Source organism: Labrus bergylta, chromosome 12, assembly GCF_963930695.1.
Source record: "Labrus bergylta chromosome 12, fLabBer1.1, whole genome shotgun sequence".
NCBI classification, from domain to species: domain Eukaryota; kingdom Metazoa; phylum Chordata; class Actinopteri; order Labriformes; family Labridae; genus Labrus; species Labrus bergylta.
In genome coordinates, this window is record NC_089206.1 from 12,935,064 (window position 1) to 12,956,540 (window position 21,477).

Below are 21,477 nucleotides of genomic sequence, written 5' to 3' on the forward strand. Positions count from 1 at the left end.
TAAATCACTTTCATCAATGTAAATGGAATATAGAGCAGAAGAAAGAAAAGAAAGAGGAGGGGATTTAAACAGCCTCTTTCATCAAAGAGAGTTTTTACATATTCACGCTCCAGGAGTTCAACACCTATAAGGGCCTTAATTAAGAGTATATTCAACAGTTTCTCTTCAAACATTTTAGGAGTGATTATTACTGAAACTTACTTGACATTAAGTTTTCTTGTAGCCTATAAATCGTTATTTCTTAGCAAGCGAGCAGTGTTTGACCACGCTCCTCTCTAGAAGGGGTTGTGGCTCGGGCTTTCTCGCTCCATGCCCTGTTGTTTACAGTGAGGAGGCAGTCTCAGAGAGCAGAACAAGCACCTAGCTGTGGGAGTGTCACCAACCAGGGGGAGGGGTTACTTCCCTTTGTGATGTCATGAAGGAACCTCTCCTAACGGCCTGTTTGAGCACACATTTTCTAAAGAGTGAAGCAGGCAAATGATGGAGAGGATGGACTTTTCTCATCATTGGAAGGTTTGTAGCCAGGCTAAGGACATATATTAGTGTAAGAACAACACGGTAAAGTGTATTTTGCATAATATGTGACCTTTAATGTTTTGGGATTTGATGTTGATGTTTAAAAGGTTGTTTAATGATGGTTAAATAATTGCACCCCAATATTTTTATGTAGTTTTTCCTTTGCATGTTGTATTAAAAAAAGATTATGATAAAGACGTGTTTCACCTATACCATACATGACCTCACCTACCATCATAGTGCATATTAGCCTATTAATGTGCAAATCTATTTATATGGGTGTGGCCCCAATTTCCACCCCACAAAAAAAAAATCACCTAAAGACGACCATATGGCCGGAACTTTGCGATTAAATAAAAGTTTTTTTGTGAAATTAACGATGATCTTCTTTTTTTCCTTGCTGCTTTTTCTGGATGGCCCTGCACCTACATGATGTGCATGTAACCAGCCTTTTTCAACGCTAATCTTCAGGTTCCTGCGCTTTTACAGAAAGAGATTTGTATCTTATATGTCAGAGGACATTTGTGCTGTTCACTTCTGTGGTAGAACAAAGTTATGTGATAATACAGCTTAAGAGAAGAAAAGAATTGCCAGATTATTCTTAAGTCTTCATAATCAAAGACATGTCCTTGATAAGTAGGCTGCTCTGAAAGACCTTGAAAATGTCTTTGCTATTCACTTTCTGCCCTTTTTTTCAGCTGTGATAATATATTTCCGTGGTCTTCTGCGAAGGAAACCACCAGGCTGGGGCATATAGACAGGAATGTTATTTGATCAGAAATATCTGCTGCGGTCAGTCGAAAAGGCAACCACCACTTACACTGCAGGCCACTCTGGGCTCCGCCAGACGCTCTCCTACCTTATAGTTCGGCTGGAAATGCAGTACTTCCACATCGCATTCCATACAGCAGTGACATCACCGGAGGCTTCGGACATGCCAGAAAAAAATGCACATTACAGTAGAGGAAGTTTCAACAAAGTCAAAAAAAAAAAAGAGAAATGCAGCGACTCTCCTCAAAAGAGTACAGTCTGTGCTCACTCCCTGCTTGACCACAAATTACACCCCACATCCTTCACTTTCCAGAGCAAAGCCGCAGAGAAGTTCATTCTTTTCGCTGCTAAAAGTGACTTAGTCTGTGCCTTTTCCTGAAGTTCTCCCAGCCCTGGTGTATGTTGGGCTCAGAGTTGCTGCTCTAGCAGGCTGCCTTGATGACCAAGTAAGGTAAAGGCTGCGTACATATAGCAGAAGAAAATCATCCCTCTTCTTAACAAAAGCTCTCCACCCACAATGCTCTGTCTCCTCTCTGCTGACACCCCCTTCATTTGTCCTTTGCAATCATTCACTTTTCTGCTGCTCCCCAATGGTGATGGGCCGGGCCTGTGTTTTTTAAGATTGTGTGTTTATGTGGAAGTAAGCCAGAGAGAGATAGAGAGAGATAGATGGAGAGATAGAAAGACCATGAGAAAGCTTTCAGTGTGTATGGTAATACTTGGGCTCGTGTCCAACAATCACACTGGTCTCAATGGGAAGGCCACGCAGGAGGGAGGGTAAACCCCAGTTCAGCAGCTGGGAGAGGCTGTTTTGAGTTACGACACTGCCTGACCTCGCTTGAACAACACAGTCTCAGTCCTGGACACAATCTGACTATGTTACACTGAAGGCTAAGCAATGTAATGAGTTACACCCAATGACCGGGATGTTCCAGTAACTCTGCGGGGTTCGACTCATAATGGGTTATTCACAATGTTTGGAAAAAATCAACAATATTCCTGAATAGTCCTGAAGACCACTGACTCACACACGGAGATCAGGGAGGGGGGATTCCCTGCATCCTACTGCCAGCTTAAATCAGTGATGCATTATTACTGTATCACGGACATACTGTATCCTCACCTTCAGAATACTAATAATCATGACAAACGGTGTGTTTATATAGGTGTTAAGAAATTAGCATACAGAGATGTGACAGAAAAGCAGGTGTTTCTGAATCTCACACAGTCAGTCAGTGCCATCACACCGCAGCGGGCTTCTGATTCAGACATCAAACATCTGCATGAAGGAAACCTCTGCAGACACATGGAGAATATCGTTGCAAAGAGAGAAAACTGGACCGAAAAATTGCAGAATCTGTCTGTGCACACTGCAACACCTGGGATTTATTTACATTAAATGACATGACTTGATGACATGCGATCATTCGAAGCAGAAACTGCAGCCTGACATGGGATTAAAGAGCATTTGGCATTTGGAAGATTGAGCTGAAAGTGAAGTAAACGACCAACCCACGATTCCATCCATGTCTGTCTTTTCTTTAGATCCTCAACGCATGGTGGCTGTTTCGTGCAAACGAGAGAACTGTGCATCTCAATTTGAGGCTTGTAAATGTATGGAATGTGGAGCGTCTCATATGCGTGTGTGTCGTGATAAAAAAACATGAGCGGTGTTTAATGTCTCCACAGAGCAGCAGGGGGATGGGGTGAGTAATTCATACAGTGTGGGAGAAGAGTGTGCACCTTTTTAACATACCTGGAAGCTGTGAAAAAAAACATACTTCAGTGATAAAACCTCTGATATGCGGCATTCAAAGACAGGAAATCATTATTTTAAAGCTACTGGCCTCGTGCAACCTTTGAATGAACGCAGTGATTCTAATTTTTTTTTTACCCAAAAGACATTAAATCAAAATAATGACACAGTTGACATGTTGCGGTGAAAGGAGAATCAATCCCCAAACACATTATAGAGTCATTAAAAATGGATTACTTTGCTTCAGCACTGAGCTAAAGATGATGCAGTGGGTGAAAGGTGAATGAGGAGAGGTCCCAGTGGGACACGGGGGATGAATGAATTCAGTGAGAGCCAGCTCCTCTCGTTCTCCGATGCAGTGCCAACGCTAAACAGACAGCCGACACAAACAAGATCACTCCAAGCGCTTAAGTTACTTAACCAAGTGCTTCTACAAAATCACAGACGTAACCTGGTTCGCCCAGAGAAATCGATAACGGTTCAGCCTGAGTAATGTCTCCCTGAGTCAGCCTGTGTGTCAGCGTGCAGAGCAACAGTTTCTCTATCAATAAGACGAGCTCGATCGAGTGCATTTACAGACTGTCTCGAACAAAATACTGATACTTTTAAGGAGCTTTTCACACAGGAGGGCAACGTCAACAAGCTTGCAGATCCGTGGTTACTGTGCAAAAACACGCAGCACAAGAAATGATCCAAGCCAAACACTGCGAAAGCGGCCATTTTTAAACCTACCTTTTATAAAAGTTGTTGTGCGGGTGCAAACACAGCACATGCCAGTAGTCCAGGCAAAACGCTTTGAACTTCCACATCCTCACTTCAGATAATCAACAGGGTGAGATAGCCGTGTTGGATGTGAGAACATCAAAAGGCACCATGGCACCAAACGCACAGGACCCTGCTTATTTCAGCAACACAGGCAGAGATGTTGAATCCGTCCTGAGTGGTTTTAAACGGCCCAGAACAACCTCAGTCATCACTAACCGGTCCCTTCAGGAACTCTCTACGAGCTGGAGCTGGACCCAGTATTACAGCCAAAGGATCCACATGTGAAAACAAGCTTGATATAGGCTGCTTCAGCTCTGTGCTTTAGCTCCTATCCAGGTCAGTCCGTCTGTCCTCTGTGCTGGTCTCTGAACACAGTGCGTCAGCCCGGGATCCTCTGAGACATCATGGCTATACAGCCGGAGCGCTGCACCGCTCCAGCAGGCACAGGTACAGGAATGTGTGGGAGCACAAATAAGAGGGGGAATCCTCCCAAACTCCCTCACTGAGGATCATGGAACAGTCTCCTCTTCTGCCTCCTCCTCTATACCGTTGTCTCTCCTCCTCTGCTGCAACACCAAACTTTCTAACAAGGCGAGAGACGAGAAGACAGCGTGGCTCCTTCCTTTGCCATCCCTCTCCACCTTTTCTCCCCTCCTTCTCTCTCCTCCTCCTCCTCCTCCTATCTCTGTCCCCTTCTCCTTCTGCTCTCGTCTCTTCTCTGTCTCCCTCTCCCTCTTACAGCTGCTGCCATCCACACAGGACCTCCCAGAAATGTGCTGATTCTGGTTGCCGGGCAACACTACCGTACTACTGAAGCTTCAAACGGGAGCCCTGCAGAGTGGCCTGTGATTGGTCAGTTTTACAGCAAGGGAAGGTACTGCTGCAATCTAGTATGGCCACATGAGTTTACACACAAGCTTTGTTTAAATAAATATGAGCTGCTCTCACATTTTTTTCAGCGTCTCTTAAAGGGAAAGACATTTTTGCTTTATTTGACTCATCAAGGTCAGGGAGGCGGAACTGAAAACACAATTGCTGCTAGATTGCTTGAGCAAATGTTCAGTTATGGTCAATGGAGTGATTCATGAAGTGAATTAAATTGTAAGCCTGAGAGATGAATGTTGCAATAGCAGAATAAATGTGGATGAAATTGTATTTCTGTGGGAGCCAGTGTGTTAAAAATGGATCAAAGAAGTTTGTGTCTTCATTAGAAGTATGTGTGAATGTGCGGCAGTGCTCAAGAGGGCTATAATAAGACTGAGACACCATAAAAAGTTGCTCTCTTTTTTCTTGCCAGAGGGTTTTTTTCTTTTCTTTGCATTTAAACACAAGCACAGTGCTGTTCTTTTTCTCTGCCTGAGATGGAGTGCCATGCTGCAGTGCCACCCGGTCCTCCTGACAGTCATGGGAAAGGGGTGTGGAGGGGCCTCTCATCAATATTCAGCCACTGTCAGCGTCCTCACACACACAAACAAACAAACTGGAGCGATAACACATACTCCTGAAAACAAATACAGGAGCAAGTCCAAAAACAAACACACAAATAATTAAGATATTTTAATGTGTGTGAATATTTAACGAATATCAATTTAATTTCTGTTGCTAGATCTGTTCTGTCTGTTCAGTGATCTCACGACTCTTTTCACACACACACACACACACACGCACGCACGCACGCACGCACACACACACACACACACCTCCTGGCACAATATGGGCTTTCTCTGTTTTCCCAAGGCGATGCATAGGGTGACCAGAGCTGGACAAAGGCTATACTGAGAGCCTGTGAGAAGAGCAGATCGAGACACAGATCGAGGAATTAATTAATCTACACACCATTCCTCAGCCTTTTGTCACAATTCAAGTCTCCTTATTTACATACATGTCACAGAAAATGACCACACACTGACGGAGTCCTCTATCTGTGCAAGTTATCTCAATCTGCCCCAATTGAAACAGCCTTCAGTGGGTGAACAGCCCACATTCTCTCTACATACCAAGTGTGATTTTCTTCCTGTTATATTCTGCACTTGAACTTAAAATAGATTGTAATAGATGTTTATTGGCATATTGCCACAGCTACAGGATAGTAAGGGTACTTTAGAATATGTGTATGTTGCTCTAATAGTTGGCTTTATGAAATATAAAGACAGTGGGACAAATACATTAATTAAATAAAATTGTAGTCACACACATACACAAGGAGTATGCACTAAATAAAATGTTGGATTTTGAAAAATAAAAGGAGAATAAAACTACAGAAAATTCATATTCTCTGAACCTGAGAAGATCTATTATTCCAATAGGTAATAGTGTAGCTAAAGGCACCAAATCACAGCTAGGTGAGTGGGATGTGATGCAAAATAATGTCTATACATTTTCGCATCCCTCATAAAGGCCTTAAAAAACCCTTTAAAAAAATATTCTCAGCAACTTCAAAACAAAATTTGTGATGATGCAGCCACGATTAAAAAAAAAAAAATACAAAAACCTCTTTATCATGTTTACTTGGCTGTATGCACCTTTAAAATTGAATAAAAGTGAAAAATAACTACAGTTTGTTTGTATGTAACCTAGAGCCCTTGGGCTTACATTAAACAAGTAGGCACACTCATCTTTCTACAGGAAAAACTAATCTCTATATGGTGTTGTAAAAATTTCCATTTGTTTAACTTCAGCATCACAAACTTCCAAAGTTAGAAAGACTATTTCTGCACTAATCCATTATAGTGTACGAGTAGCAGAAGTTAAAAGCTTGGGCTCTGCACTTAAAGATATTTAAGCGAAAGCACATTAAGGCTGTGGCTCATCCTGATGATTAACTCATGTGGTTCAGACGTAGAACCCTTTTAGCTCTCCGTTTCTGATTCATGTGAAGTTTCCTCTGGTGGTGGATGTGGGGAGAACCCCCCGCTGTTTCTGTAAGCAGAACATACCAGAGTCTGTCAGAGGCAAAGAAGAGCAATTACTGCAGCACTAACTAAAACACAACACACATGGTTTAGATCCGAGCTCACATGATAGGATTTTATTTGTTTTTTGGAGGATGAAGAGCTGAGAGAGAATTTGCATTACCTCTATCTACAGCTAAGTTTTGCTAGCTGTGTGTTCTGTCATTATTTTTTACCATTTGAAAGGAATGCAGGAAGTGTATCCCATGAGCAATTACAACCATGTTTTTCCATAGAAAAAGTAAGTTTAGAGTGAATGGAAAGGTTTGCTGGAAAAAATGGAACATACATACTATGTATCTACTGGAACTTTGAGCAACATTTCTACATTAGTTTTGTTGCTCTTTTCCACTTTGTGATCCTTTATAACATTTAAAGACAAAGTTAGTGGCTTTCTGTAGAGGTCAGACTCAAGGTCAATCACTAAACAAATGTCACAAAAAGCTTGCAAAGCATGTAAGCATGTGCAAAATGTAAAGCCAGGAAGTTGACAGATTTTTCATTGCTTCCTGATTTTAAACAATCCCCATTTGACTTCAGGAGGATCAATCAAAAAATGCACACAGTTTCAGGGTTGAAAACGCAATAAAGAGAGACAATTATATCTGCTCAGCCATCAATCCTGATAAATGGCTTCATGTTAAGAGCAGTGTCACAGGCTCGTATTGTCTACTGTTTGCTGCTGCCTGATCCTGCAGTGCACTGATGAAGGCTGATAGTTCAGTGCAGTTACTGTGCAGAGGCCCCTCATCTCCCTGTGACTGACCCAGTCAATCACTGATAAGCTGCCCTGAGGATTCCACCATGACCTGCTCTGAGCAGGAGATATGCAGTCTACAATAAAAAATCCTCAGCCCAACGATACATGAGAAAGGGATAAAAAAATAAAATAAATAAGGAGGGGCTGAATGAAAAGTGGTGTTCATAAAATGGAGAAACAGTGCAGTGTGGGAATTTTGGGAGCATGGATTTTAAAAGGACATAAAGACATGAAAAGGTAAAAATGGCGGTCTCATTTTTACATGTGCAACCTGACTGGGCCTGTCCTCGGCCCTAACCCTGATTCTTTATCCCCCTTACAAGGCCTTTCTGTCAAATGTATTCATTCAAGAAGGACTCAAAGAACATAGATGGAGATAGCATAAGATAAATAACAATTAAATATCCTGGAATTAAATAATAGCACAAAATAAAAGGCATATTGCACTCAAATGTCCAGATAGATTCATCATAATAACTGGGATTCACATTTTAAAGAGGAGCCTGAGCTCATGAATTTCTGTGTGAAGGACTGCCTGTCTGAAAGGATGTGTTAGAAAAGTTTGCCCCCTGGTGGCAGGCTGTAGTCGCTTCCATGCGTTCAAAGGTTAACAAGCCAATGAGCTGATGTGATTGGGGGGGGTGGATGAGGAGCCGGACAGAGACACTGATTCACTGAGAGAACATCAACAAAATACAACGTGGGAATGATTTCATTCATCATAGATCTGACAAGAATTAACAAATATATGGCACTAATGGGAAAAAACAAACATCTAATGGGGAGCTTGAACATGTTGACACAAAAATGACATGAAGTTGCAGATCAGTGAACTTGATTTCATTTTAACCCTAAAACTGTTGGGTTTTTTTTGCATTTGGGCCTCCATAATGTGTCACAGTTATGTTTTATCTCCTAACTGGGATTAAAAACACAATTCTTGGAGTCAATGTGGAGTGGGAGAGAGGGAGGGCTGGAGGCTCAATCATATCTTACAAGCATGCTATTTCATATGCAGCAGATGATATCAGTTCATATCAATGTTGCATGAAAGTTAAAGCACAGTTTGCATCAGCAGAAGCTCTTGCATCACACAGATTGTACAGTACACATGTTCCGCCTGCGGTCGGGAAGAATCCCTGCACAAGACATGTGGAGATGGGGGGAAAAGTACAGACCTTAAGTATGGTGGAGGAGGATGAGGAGGAAAGAAATCCATAATAAGAGCAGACTCTCTCCTCCAGCTTTTGGCTTTAAATTAAAGCAGAAAGCACAGGCACAGAAAAGTGAAGGAAAAAAGAGAAAAAAAATTGGAAGAAAATCCTCTTTGGCTGGTTGGAGGTGGTCCCAACACCCTCAGTACCAGCTATTCTGAAGGCCTTACATAAACTGATGAAGGGCAACATAGCTGAGGAAGAGCCCTGAGGGAACAAACACGCATACATGTCCAACTCTGAAGGCTGTATATGACCAAAGTCAAAAAGGGGCTACTGTAATAACAGTACAGCAGCAATGTAATGTGTTGATTGTTAAACATTGTGGCCTTATTTATAACTCAGCAATTATGATATAGGCTAAAAAATCCCTGATAGGATTAGCAGGTCTTGACGAAAGCAAAATAAATGTCTGAGTCATGAGAGGGAGAAACAAGTATATAAAGAACATACTGTTTATGAGTCAGGCTGTGTGCAGAAACAGCCTATAGCATATATGCAGCATCTTCTTTCAAACAGCGAACACAAAACCATGGAAAAAGAATCAATACGCAAGAGGAAATGCTCAGTGATATCTCTGTGTTGTGCTTCTTATATAACATTGTTGCTGATAAACATATCCTCATATCTGCTTTTATTTTTGCCAGAGGAACAAAATGTTCTGGAGATGCGTCCTTTTTTTCTGATGCACCCATCTCTTTCTCGGCTGCTGTCGCCCCTGACGTTGCTATTGGCAAAGGCAGGGGCTTATTATCGGCTGTTTCAAACCACTGACTACTACTCCCTCGAGGAAACTTCGACTCACTGCGATGTGCCCCTAAGAGCCCAGCAGCGTTGGTTTGATAATCCTCATGCAGGGCTGGCACAGGCTGCAGACTCAGCCAATGAAAACTCTGCGCCAGCCTTACAGATGTCCAGCTGCTGATGTTTTTTTGAATGTGTGTGCAAATGACCAAGTGAGGACTGAGCTATGATTGTGCTATGCTACCATATGCTGAATTTGGCTGCTTTAGCATACTGAAGGTACAGTAGGCTGCTTGGCTTGACTGATTGATCATGGGCTGGAGCTTTCGCAACTCCTCAAACACAGCAGTTCTTGACCCTTCTAATGTCTCTCTTCATGATATTTTGAGTCTAATGTTCACAACTGTGGTCAGAACATTATTGATTAAGTAGAAGAGTAAAGGTTAAAGTTTAGATTTCCTAGTTTCCGTTAAATCCACTAAGACAGGATCAAAGCATTAATCGATATATAAACCACACTGTCGTCGGCATAATGACCAAACTACTACTGTTGGTGCTTTAATAGCTATAATTATGTCCACTTTACAGAATGATGACTGTAGTCAATAAAGGCAGTGAACAGCCATTGCAGCAATCAGACAAGTGAAATATCATTATGATGGTTATACAGGCAGGCTTGTGCATACAGCATGTATCGTTGCAGCCAGCTCACTGCCAGCTCTAAGGCTATAAGACCTGACAGCCCGCTCTGTGCAACACATTGTATGCAGTTGTTGTCTCGTGCATCCTACAGCTGCTGTCTCTAGTGGAGGCACATCCAGAGCTACGCTGGCAGTTATCTGTGTGTGCTCTCTCAGTCAGCAGACCCAGCACACTCTGCTGTCAAAGACTCCACAGTGGAGGAATCTGCCGTCACAGCCTCAAAGCTCTGGTGACGCACTCCGTTTTTCATCAGTGCTGGCGTCACTCGGACAGGGGCATCGCATTAACAATCTTTCATAATAATGGGAAGTGAGCATTTTTCTGCTGTAGTTGCTTTTATGGCATGAATGCCCTCTGAGAATGTGTGACATTATGTCAATGACGGGTGAAGCTCATTGATGTTTATTACGTTGCCTTTGAAATGTTATGCATTCAGTGTGCTGGGTACAGTAATGTGTTTAGGAATGCACGGACATAATCCAGGTACACAAATCTAACCTGCTAGAAGCCCACAGTCATGGACAATAGGATTACTAAAATTTTCAGTTTTTATCGCCACATCAATCAAGTTCTGACATCATACAAATTTGCATATTATTAGAAGGTTACTCTTCTTTTTGCTTGCACAAGTGATGTTAACAACTACCAAGCTGGCTAGCAATATCCATGTCTAAAAACTGGGGACAGAACAAAGTCAAGGGTTGAGAATTTAAGCAATAACATTATGATTTATTTGCAATGTTATATTGAAAATAACATGCAGTGTGAACGTACAGCATCTCTTCTTCCTGTGGGATCCAGCTGAACAGTTCTTTGCACCACTAAACTGTTTGACAATCACTGTTGTACAGTAAATTCCTCGCCAAATGGCTTCGCACATGGCAGATTACTTCTTGTCTTTTTCCAACTTGCCTGTGCATGCAAAGAATGCTGCTTCATCACACTTTTGTTTCTCTGTGTCAAACTGAAAACAAAAAATGCATTTCTTGTCCTATTTTAGGCGTACTCTACCCAGGGCAACCTCTGTCTCCCTGTGGGCCAGAGTAGTGAAGTGTAGTATCCTAAAAGGCCAAGAAAGCCGTCGGCTGAGATCAGGATATCTTCCTTTTGGGCTCCAAGTGTTTAAGACACAGCATTTAAATTCCAGTGGGAGTGAGGCCTGGCAGCCATGATGAGATGACATTTACAACAGAACAGACTCATCCCACTCCAGCTCCTCATTAAGGGAGAATTGGACTCAGTGTGACAGACAGTCAAACCAAAACATTAGTGTCAATCAGCAGAACAACTACTCTGTCTCCAAACAACAACCATGAATGTCTCTCAAAGTCATCGATTTGCAGCACACTTTCACTGCGCCCTCAGCTCAGTCATGTGACTCTATGTGGTCAAACTTCTTTTTTTTGTGGCCCAGTGCTGTAAAGAAAAAGGGAGGAAAGAAATCAGCCACTATCTCTGAACCACAGACAGACGGGGATGTTTAATCGGCACTTATGCAACTAAAAACAGAGAGAAGCATGTAATTCAATTATACTCACACATTCACTGCAGGAACATGAGAATCTGATGAATGTGTTCCTACTTAATGTGTGCTGAGTATGAAAACAAGACAGAGATTTAAGCCATGAAAAGCAGGGGCAGATTGTCTATGAAGGACTCAGTGGGTACCCGTGAAGGTCTCATATTCATTAAGATGACTGATCCCCCATGTATGGCATTAGATCACGACATGACAGGGTAATTCAGCTCAACGTTATGCACCAGCTGGTAAGTACATGCGTGAACAATTCAAGTGGTTACACTTACAGGGTTGTAAAGAAATGAGAGGGTCCAAAGGGAATGCACACTACATCAAACTTTGATGTGCCTCTGCAGAGAAACTAGGCAGAAGAACGCTTATTCAGCTAAATACTGGAGGTGATGAGAACTAGGAGAGAGTAGCAGGACATACCAAAAAAAAAAATAATAATTCAAACCCTAACCTGACTCCCAAATGAGACACTGTTTAATATATCTTTAACCTTTATCTCGGCAGAACAGACACATGATTTACTAGAGGTTCAAGAAGTCTTCCACACACCATCTCTAGGACTCATCGCCATCCCAAAAATAACAGCTCGGACTAAGCCGCATTCTACTCGCACACACATACATGTACACACTCTGGCAATGCCGCGCACACATACACAATTGTACAAATCCCACACGGGAACACATTCACACCCAAAAATGCGGGGCAGAAGCTGCAAGGAACTCGTGCATCCAACGGGAGCTGTCACAGCATCTTCCAGAAATTAGTCATTTCTCTCAGCATCCTGAGGGTCTGAAACCGTTGCTCACATGACTCTGTTGTGGTATTAGTCCCAATGGTGGACTCAGAGGGATACTCAGCTATCACCACTCTGCGTGAAGACACATGGTTTTTTTTAGAAATCCAGGTGACAATTTGGCACCTCATTCACACAAAAAACAAACACATGTTCCAGCTGGCTGCCCCTCCCCAGGAGAGAGGTTGTTTACTAAGAGCACAGAGAGGGTACACAAGAGGACACAGCAAGGTCTGGATGCCATAAGTGACTCAGCAGAGACACCGGAGAGGTAGACACACCGTGTTTTCCACATCCACCCACACAACCGCTGTCTCCATGAATGGGAGCCCCACCACTGGCGTCCTAGTAGGAGTACAATTCACGCTAAACATGCTACTCACATGTCGTAGAGCCGGTAGCCCATGGCAGAGCCTGGTCTGCTGGAGTGGGACCCGGGGTCTCGCGTTCTCCTGGGGTCCGTGCTGCTCACCACGGCGCGCCACACGCTCGGCTTGTCCATCCTGTTTGCTGGTCAATGTGGACTCAATGGTGGTGGGGATGGCGTGCGCACACGGGGGGGCTCACTCACATTCACTCTCTCTCCTCTCTCTCTCTCTCTCTCCCTCCCAGTCACAAACACGGGCTGCCAGAGAGCAGTGTGAGTGATGTAACGAGGAGCGTCCAAGAGGCTGGCGGCTGCTGGGGAGGCGGGGGGGCACAGGAGATGCAGAGGGAGGCGGAGGGAGGAGGAGGGAGGAGCAGGAGGAACAGGGCTAGAGGCGGGGGGGGGGGGGGGGTCATAGAGCCTAGAAGCTAAATAAGCTGTAGCACTGATGAGAAGACTCTGTTTAAAGGGTGGGTGATTCTTTTCCGGTGTCCATGCACAGGAGGATGCATCTCCTCAATACAAAGCATCCAAGAGTGGAGCAACAAGGAGGTTTTCAAAGCCTCTCATGAACACTGAGAATCATTTGCGGGTGATTCTCACCACCCTCTTATCTGCTCTGAGTAGTACAGTCCTCAGCAGTGCCACATGATTGGCTCCTTGGTCTCCATAGAAACAGGAGGATGTGTCAGAGGTAGGGCTCATTATCATGCCTTCTCCCCTCCCTCCCATTTTGTTTTCCCTTGCTCTCTCTCTCCTTTCTCTCTTTTCCTATTTCACTTCTTCTCACATACTCACCCCCCCACCCTTCCTCTCCATCTTTCTCCCTCTTCTGGAATCAATGCACATTTCTCTGGAGTGTCTTTTAAAACAGATGGGACTTTCCCGTCTAATGAGGGATGGTGCAAACAGGTAAGGTGTTGCTGTAGGTATGGTTCAAGCAGTCTGTATATAAAAAACAAAAGGAAACACTGCAGAGCTGAGGCTGATATTAGATGAAAGCACAGGAAAATACCAGAAATAATAAGGGAAAAAAAAAATCATTTTGTAGAGTACAGTTCTGGACTTAAGGTTTTGTTAGAAACACAAAGTCAGAAAGAGATGAGGCTTGCACTGATATTGCGTCATGTACAAGTGATAAAAAAAAGAAGAAAGAAAGAAACGTGTTAAATATTAAGCTGAAATAGGGCAACATGACTGGAGATGTAGCATTAATTCAGGCACATAAAAGGAAGACTGTGTTAAAATTTGGCGTCTTTCAGCAAAAAAATTCCTGCGCTGCTATTACTGTAGGAAACATATGGCACCGTTGTTGACACCTTCACCAGGTAATAAGGGAGGCAGTCGGCAGGGTGTCTATGGAGACAAGCTCTCATCAGGACCTAATAAAGCCACACACACACACACACACACACACAAAAATACTGCACACACACAAACACATACAGTAGGCTAGTTGGACACACACAGGATATAGACAGACACACACACACACACACACACACACACACACACACACACACACACACACACACACACACACACACACACACACACACACACACACACACACACACACACACACACACACACACACACACACACACACACACACACACACACACACACACACACACACACACACACACACACACACACACACACACACACACGGCTATATACAGGAACCCTGGGCTGAGGCTCACACAGTCTCGAGGGGAGGATGTGTTTCATCCCGTGGTCGACTCAATGGCACACAGCGCCGTCAATGTATCGAGTGTTGAACAGCAGGGTGAAAGGCTCTGTCAGACCTTGTTCTTTGTTTGTTAATGAACTTGTGTAGTGGCTAATTGTGTATGTGCATCATGTGATGCTAATTGAACTGGCTTTGTAACATGTACCTTCTAATTATCAAGCACATGTGCTGAGCCAAATTTGGTGCTTCTTCCCTGTGACTCAGTTGGTGGAGTCAGTCGTCTCTCAACCGGAAGGTCGGGGGGGTTCGATCCCCAGCTCCTGCAGCAATATGTCCGATGTGTCCATGGGCAAGACACTTAGCCCAAAGTTGCTCACTCTGCTTTGTCAGTGGCGTATTAATGTGTAGGAATGGGATACTTCAGATGGTCACTTAACATAGCAGCTTCTACCATAAGCACTAAACAAGCTCAAGTTCTTTTACCATTTAAAATAATATAAATTTGATCAATGTTTTTAAGTTTAATACTCTGTGACCTCAAGATCTTTCTAACACTATGGATTCCTGAAAATCGCAGCCTTTGAATAACAGACGCTTGCACTAAAACACCAGGTGAATTGTCATGCTGTCAGGACTAGTGAGTTTTATCTACAACAGCCCTGTATCATGATTAGCACATTTTCCTCAAGGGGGCTCGTGCACGGTTCCACCAAATCTTCTTCTTCTACTGTAGACCAATTTGTGTCCTTTATTCGCTGTGTGGGTCTGTAAACATACTTGTGTATGAACGTTGAAAGGTTATGGGGGGAGGGGCTCTGACAGGGTGCAGCGGTGAGCCAGAGTGTATCTCTGAACTACACAGCGTTAGTAGTCGGGGCACACACACAGACAGGAGGAGCAGAGCTGTGGGCAAGACGCTCTATCAAATTGACAAATAACCTTAAATTCATGGTTTGAGGAGCAGAACGCATTTCAACACAAAAGCTCTAAAGCCTAGATACAAAACATACACTGACATACATAAAAAAAAAAAAAGCAGAAGCACCAACACTATTACAAACCCTGGAGTTAATGCTTTAAGTGCCATTTTGTTTTTCTGACACAGCATGGCCCTACACATAACAAGACATGCTGCGTGTGGCCTTTGTGATGTACAAATATTGCACACGTTGGTCCTCTGGTGCCACCTTCCCGCTGTCCTCTGTCACCATATGGCCCTTTTTTTTAATCCAGCTGGCCTCCGTGTTTGATGTGAGCTGCTGGACTAAACGAGAAGCAGGATTCTGCACGACTGTTGGCAGAAGGCTTCCAATAAACACTTTCATCAATGATATGCACACAAGAACAACATGCATGAACACACACTGTGGAAGACTTTACTGTAAGAGGTAAATGCAATACGTAATGAAATACGGCCCTAAATGGAGGAGGATGACTGATGAGCAGGAATCTTCAATTAGCTTTTATGAATAATAAATAAAGCACCTTAATGTAATAGAAAATAATAATAATAAATCTACTGTCAGAACTGGAGCTGACCATTCTTACACAAAAGCGTGTACAATCATAAAATCATTAAAAGGCTCATCAGCTATACTTTTGGTAATTGATTCAAGAGGTTTCGAAGCAAATGAATCAACATTTTATTTTCTTGAATCTCACCATTTTAAATGTTTTATAATACTAAACTGATTGCTTTGCATGATGTTTTTTTCCCGCAACAACTTCTGAGGACTGTCAGTAATATGCTCTCTAGTAACCTAAGATATTCATAGAAAACATAAATAGCCGATTAATAAATATTGAAAAGAATCCTCAAATGCAGCAGCACGGTTATTCTGACACTGAGAAGAGAAGGAAAAACCTTCAGATCAGCTCAACTGGAAGCGAAAATCAAAGTCTTTCCTGACATGGCTGCTTTCTAGCTGAACAGGCTGTCAGTCTCTGCTGAGTTGTCTTTGCAGATATAAAGACGGATAACTGCGATAAACAAGTGCTGCAGGTCACATAACAGCACATCCTGTACACTCGAACTACTCAAAGACTGATGCAGCACTTCACTCCCATCAAAGTGCATTCTGGTTTTCTCTTCCTGGCCTCTTTGGGTCCTACCTATCCTTTAACAACAGAAACGGTGTGTTCTCACCGTTGTGTGTTTTTTTTTATTTTTATTTTTTTAATGTGTCTGCACAATAGATCGGACAAACATTGCTGGTGGAACTGTGAGTGCCAAACAGTAGGAAGCATTATGTTAACCCCCAGAGGAGCAGCTCTGCAGGGATGCCGTCTCCTCTACTTCAGCCCACTTCAAACACTTCAGAGAGAGAGAGAGAGAGAGAGAGAGAGAGAGAGAGAGAGAGAGAGAGAGAGAGAGAGAGAGAGAGAGAGAGAGAGAGAGAGAGAGAGAGAGAGAGAGAGAGAGAGAGAGAGAGAGAGAGAGAGAGAGAGAGAGAGAGAGAATGACGGGAGAGAGGCACTTAGATCTACCGACCACAAGATGGCAGTGCTTCACCTCGTCTGCATGAATGACGGCAGCCTGCTGTGATTGATACCATTACTGATGATGAGAAATTATTCCCCGCAGGAGGTTTATTGTTAGTCCACAGACCAACTGAGGGAAAGCACATGTTGAAATGTTGAATGCTTAATTAAGCCACTTTAATCAAACATACTATGTGGATTCAATACATTATTCAGAAAGAAACATGTCACTGAATCTGAAGAACTCGTGAATATGTGCTGTCTGTCACATATCCAAGCCAATGTTATCTTTGCCATTTCAGCTGTGATGTGTTTAGTTTTCTGATACAATTCCGCAGAAAAACAGTTCGCTAAGCACTCAAGTTGTTTTTAACAGCTGGAAAAACTGAGCTCCCCCTGGGCCACTGACCTCTCCACCCATTGCTTTAGATGAGGGGTTTATTCTTTCTCGCTGTTTTTCCATGTAATAAACCAGCACAAAGTCTCTGCAGCTCTCTGGCAGAGGGCACAGCGCTGTGCGAAGGCTCCTCCTGTCACTGACTTGGCCTCCAGCCTGAGAACATCGGAGGCAGAAGACAGACGAGCTTTTCATCGCAGACCAAAACAAAGAGCTGTCTCTCTCTCTGCCGCTGACTGAGAAGTTCAGACTGAGCCGTTTCTTGACCCCACAGGCCTCACACTTCATGATCCGCAGGTGTCAGTAATACTGATGGGTAGCAATGGATGCACTGAGACACACACGTGATGTCCACAGATAATCAGACCTTTTGGTTGAGTCAGAGTAAATACTAGAAGATAGTCCACCACAGAAAAGTCCTGCTGTTAAATGAGTATCAGAAACAGGGGCTCTGCTTGTCAACAGGCAAGGCAGGCAACTGCTTGGGGCCCCAGACCAGTGAGGGGCCCCAAAGCAGCAGCCTCAAATGTGCAAATTCAGCAATGACGGTAGGAAACCTTCCCTAAGGGGGGGGGGGGGGCATTCTTGTTGCCCTGCTGAACGTTGATTTTCTCCTATAGGGCCCCAACAAGCTCTAGAATCACCACTGAACAGAAAAGTATATGTATTGTTATGCCGAAAAAAGCTTCCATGTGTCTATTACAGACAACAGGATTAGATTCTTAAAACTGATGTAAAAGCCAGCATGTTATCTGTATTATATTGAATATCGAGATAGATAGTGCCACTTAGTATACTGGAGTTTCGATTGAGACATTCTGACATTAAAGGAAGAATGTGTGACTTTTTGATCCAGTAGATGAGCACCAGCATGAAACCAAAACAAACTTCTGTTTGGAGAAAACTCCGCCACACTGAATCCTCCGCTCTCCTACAGCGACACACCTCCAACCCCTCTCCCCTCGCGTTTGCACCAAGGAGTAATCAAAGTGGAATGCACCATAATTAAGCACTACGCCCAAGCGGTCTTGAGCTGCCATTGTTGTGTTTGCAGGCTAAGGGTATAGCGCTCTTTAGTTTGCTCGTAGCTTCACAGTGTATGTGGATTTACACGGAATGATTTGAAAACGCTTACGTGACATTCAAATAAGCAGTGAGAAATGTAGTATGTGTATGTTATTCTTCTTTTCTAGTCCATCAATCAAACAGCTTTCATACTCGAGGGGACGAGCCGGCTGGCTGTGCATGTAAACACGATGTAAATACAGCTCAGGCAACATCACAGACAGCTGGACTCGCGAGTCACCCTCATATAGACAGTAATGACTCAGAGATATTTACAGAGGATATACTGGATTTCTGCTATATTTATGTGTAAAATGTTGCACATTCTTCCTTTAATCGAGCTGAATTATGAAGTAGAACATATTAGAAATAGTCTAATAACTGTACTTTACTATAGTACTGCCTATAAGTATCCATAAAACTATATATACTCATTATTATTATTCATGATACCTCTGTATCCTACGTGTTTATTATCACTGTTTTAATGTGTATTTTAGCCAACTTCCGTTGCCATGACTACCTCTATCAGGGGTTACAGAATGTCATCAGATTCAAGATCTATCACCTTGGCTTATCACTCATTTAAAGTAAAGTAAATATTTCTATTTTTAAACATCACAGTTTATTTACAGTGTATTTATTTTCTGATACTAAACTTGTTTTTTGCTAAGCTTCTGTAACACCTTGATTGTAGTTTGGGATCAACAGAGTAAATCCATCCTTCCATGCTGTTAATAATAATAAATGCATTCAATTTATTCTCTTTATTATCCCCCTTGACTGATGTGTTAAAGAGGTGTGTAGATATCTTCTGAAATACTGCACGTAAATCTTAAATCAGCAGCCAAAGAGAGAAGTTGATTTCCTATTTATTTTGCCATCAATGTATAATATCACACAAACAGGCACAAAGTCAGCCCAGACCCCCCCCTGATCGGGTTGAGCTGTTTTTGCATGTCTCATTCATGCTTGATACAGACCCTTTTTATTCTCACAGTCTAATCCCTCTTTCATCTGCACTTTCTGCAGGAGATTTCACCCATCCAGCAGCGGCAGCATCTTGATTATGTCTTCTCGCATATACACGGACAAAATCCCTGAAAAAGCAGCTGCGATCAAGTGATCATGCTGCTCTCCAATCTTATTTTCTGGAGGAATAGTCTTTGCTCCTTTACCTCCTCCCTGTAAGCCCCCCCCCACACACACACACTGCCTCCAATCAGACTGGGAGATGGATCTAAAGCGCCCAGTGGCCCTCCGCCTGATATTACTTTGGCATGGAGGAGCTGATGAAAAGATAAGCTACGCGAGGGAGAATTTCTAATCTCTGCCTATATCTACTTCAGCAGGGAAAGTGACAATGGGTGTTAGAATGCAGCCATAACACTACTCAAACAAAACATGTTGTGATGTGTTTTTTAGGAGCGTGAGGTGCATTGGTTAGATTGGTTGCTTTTCCATCACCCAAAAGCCTCAAAAATCACACTGTTGTCACGCATGGTTTTGTCACAACGGGCACCTGGGTGTCTTTCCATTACTGCAGCATGCAGGGACACATTTATTCCAGACGCAATGCACGTTACACCAACTCCTCCTGTCTTTCTGAAAAAAGAAGCACAAAAACACACATTTCCTGTTATCAAGCTGCTATTCGTTTCTTTTCCATCAGCTGACAATATATACAAACATAATTCTCAAGTGCACCATGTCTTTAGCAATGACCATATTAGCTGGATATTAACTGCTAGCTGGATGTTTGCCTTATGAATGATGGCATTATGTGTCAAAAGGACATCATGTTTAGTAAGAGGTCACACCAACTCAAGGAAATCTTGTACCTACACACAGATTAACGGCTTCCGTCTATCAATGAGAGTTAAGCAGTGAATTGTCAAATGTGAGAACTTGGAATTGGAGGATGTTTTGTGTTATTGCTTCATGAATAACTAGAATGAATGAGGAATAGTTTTTTCAAATACCATTATTAGTGTCTCCCTCTAAAACTGCCTGAAATGTGGCCCAGCCGTAAGGGGTTAGAAAGTTAACCCATCAGATATCATCATTTATCAACAACCCCTTAAATCAATCAGTGTCATGAAAATGATCACCTGCAGTGATATTCAACGTATCAGAATTAAGTGTGTTTCCACCAATAAGATGATCTCTTTTTTAAATGTATTAGAGAAATACAGTACATCACACAGGCAAAAACACAGGTATTGATATTGGCTTGTTATGTCGACGATTAAAAGGCATTGGACCATTTGTACAGTGATCATTAAAATTGTCTGGAAAATTCATCACCTGGCCAGTCATTAATGATCGATCGACGAAGTGTTTCACTACTTAAAGCTCCTGTGATGAGTTTTTCAAATTGAGTGTTGGAACAGACTGAAAAGAATAATGATGCCTCTATACAACACACACTAACAAGACCATTAGGGACAAGAAGGATTATTGCTTTACAGTTATTTCTAATTCCTGAAATCACTGCTACATGGTCAGACAAGATGATAACAAGCAGCAGAAACAACATTTTCATTCCCCAGCAATAATTCTCAATGAGTGATATGTTTAATGTTAAAAGAAAATCTGATGAGGTTTTTTTTTTGTCATTAATCCTGATTTACACAGTAGAGGACATCATGAGCAAAGATCTAAGAGGTACCACTTTGTCAACAGGGGGCGCCAAAAACGGACCAAATGGACCAAATGTTCCTTACAGGAGCTTTTGAAGTTCTAGCAATTTTGAATAAAAAATAAATAACACTGTATAGTTGTTGTTGATAGTATGAAGTCAGAATTACTGAAAAAAAATTGCAAATAAAAATTAGAAAAGTTAGTGTTTTAATATGTGTGAAAAATGCTGTAATATGCAATAATCTATAAAAATAATAAAAATAATAGTTAAACATCCCTTTAAGTCTCTGCAGAGTATTTCAATAGTACAGGGACTCATGAA

The 21,477-nt window shown here is 42.5% G+C and overlaps 1 protein-coding gene across 6 annotated transcripts in view; it reads right to left on the reverse strand.

The window, feature by feature from the left end:
- LOC109981015 (IQ motif and SEC7 domain-containing protein 1) overlaps positions 1 to 21,477 on the reverse strand; it is a 91,975-nt gene that overhangs the window by 39,950 nt on the left and 30,548 nt on the right. Inside the window, exon 1 of one of the 6 annotated variants that reach the window (XM_065960880.1) lies at positions 12,890 to 13,192. The exons of 3 other annotated variants lie outside the window; for them this stretch is intronic. In XM_065960880.1, coding sequence (XP_065816952.1) covers positions 12,890 to 13,008 — 119 coding nt within the window. In that variant the 5' untranslated portion in view covers positions 13,009 to 13,192. Of the gene's footprint in view, positions 1 to 1,375; positions 1,728 to 3,775; positions 5,423 to 12,889; positions 13,193 to 21,477 lie in introns of those variants that run through there. 2 more of the 6 variants (XM_065960882.1, XM_065960883.1) reach the window with 2 other exon arrangements.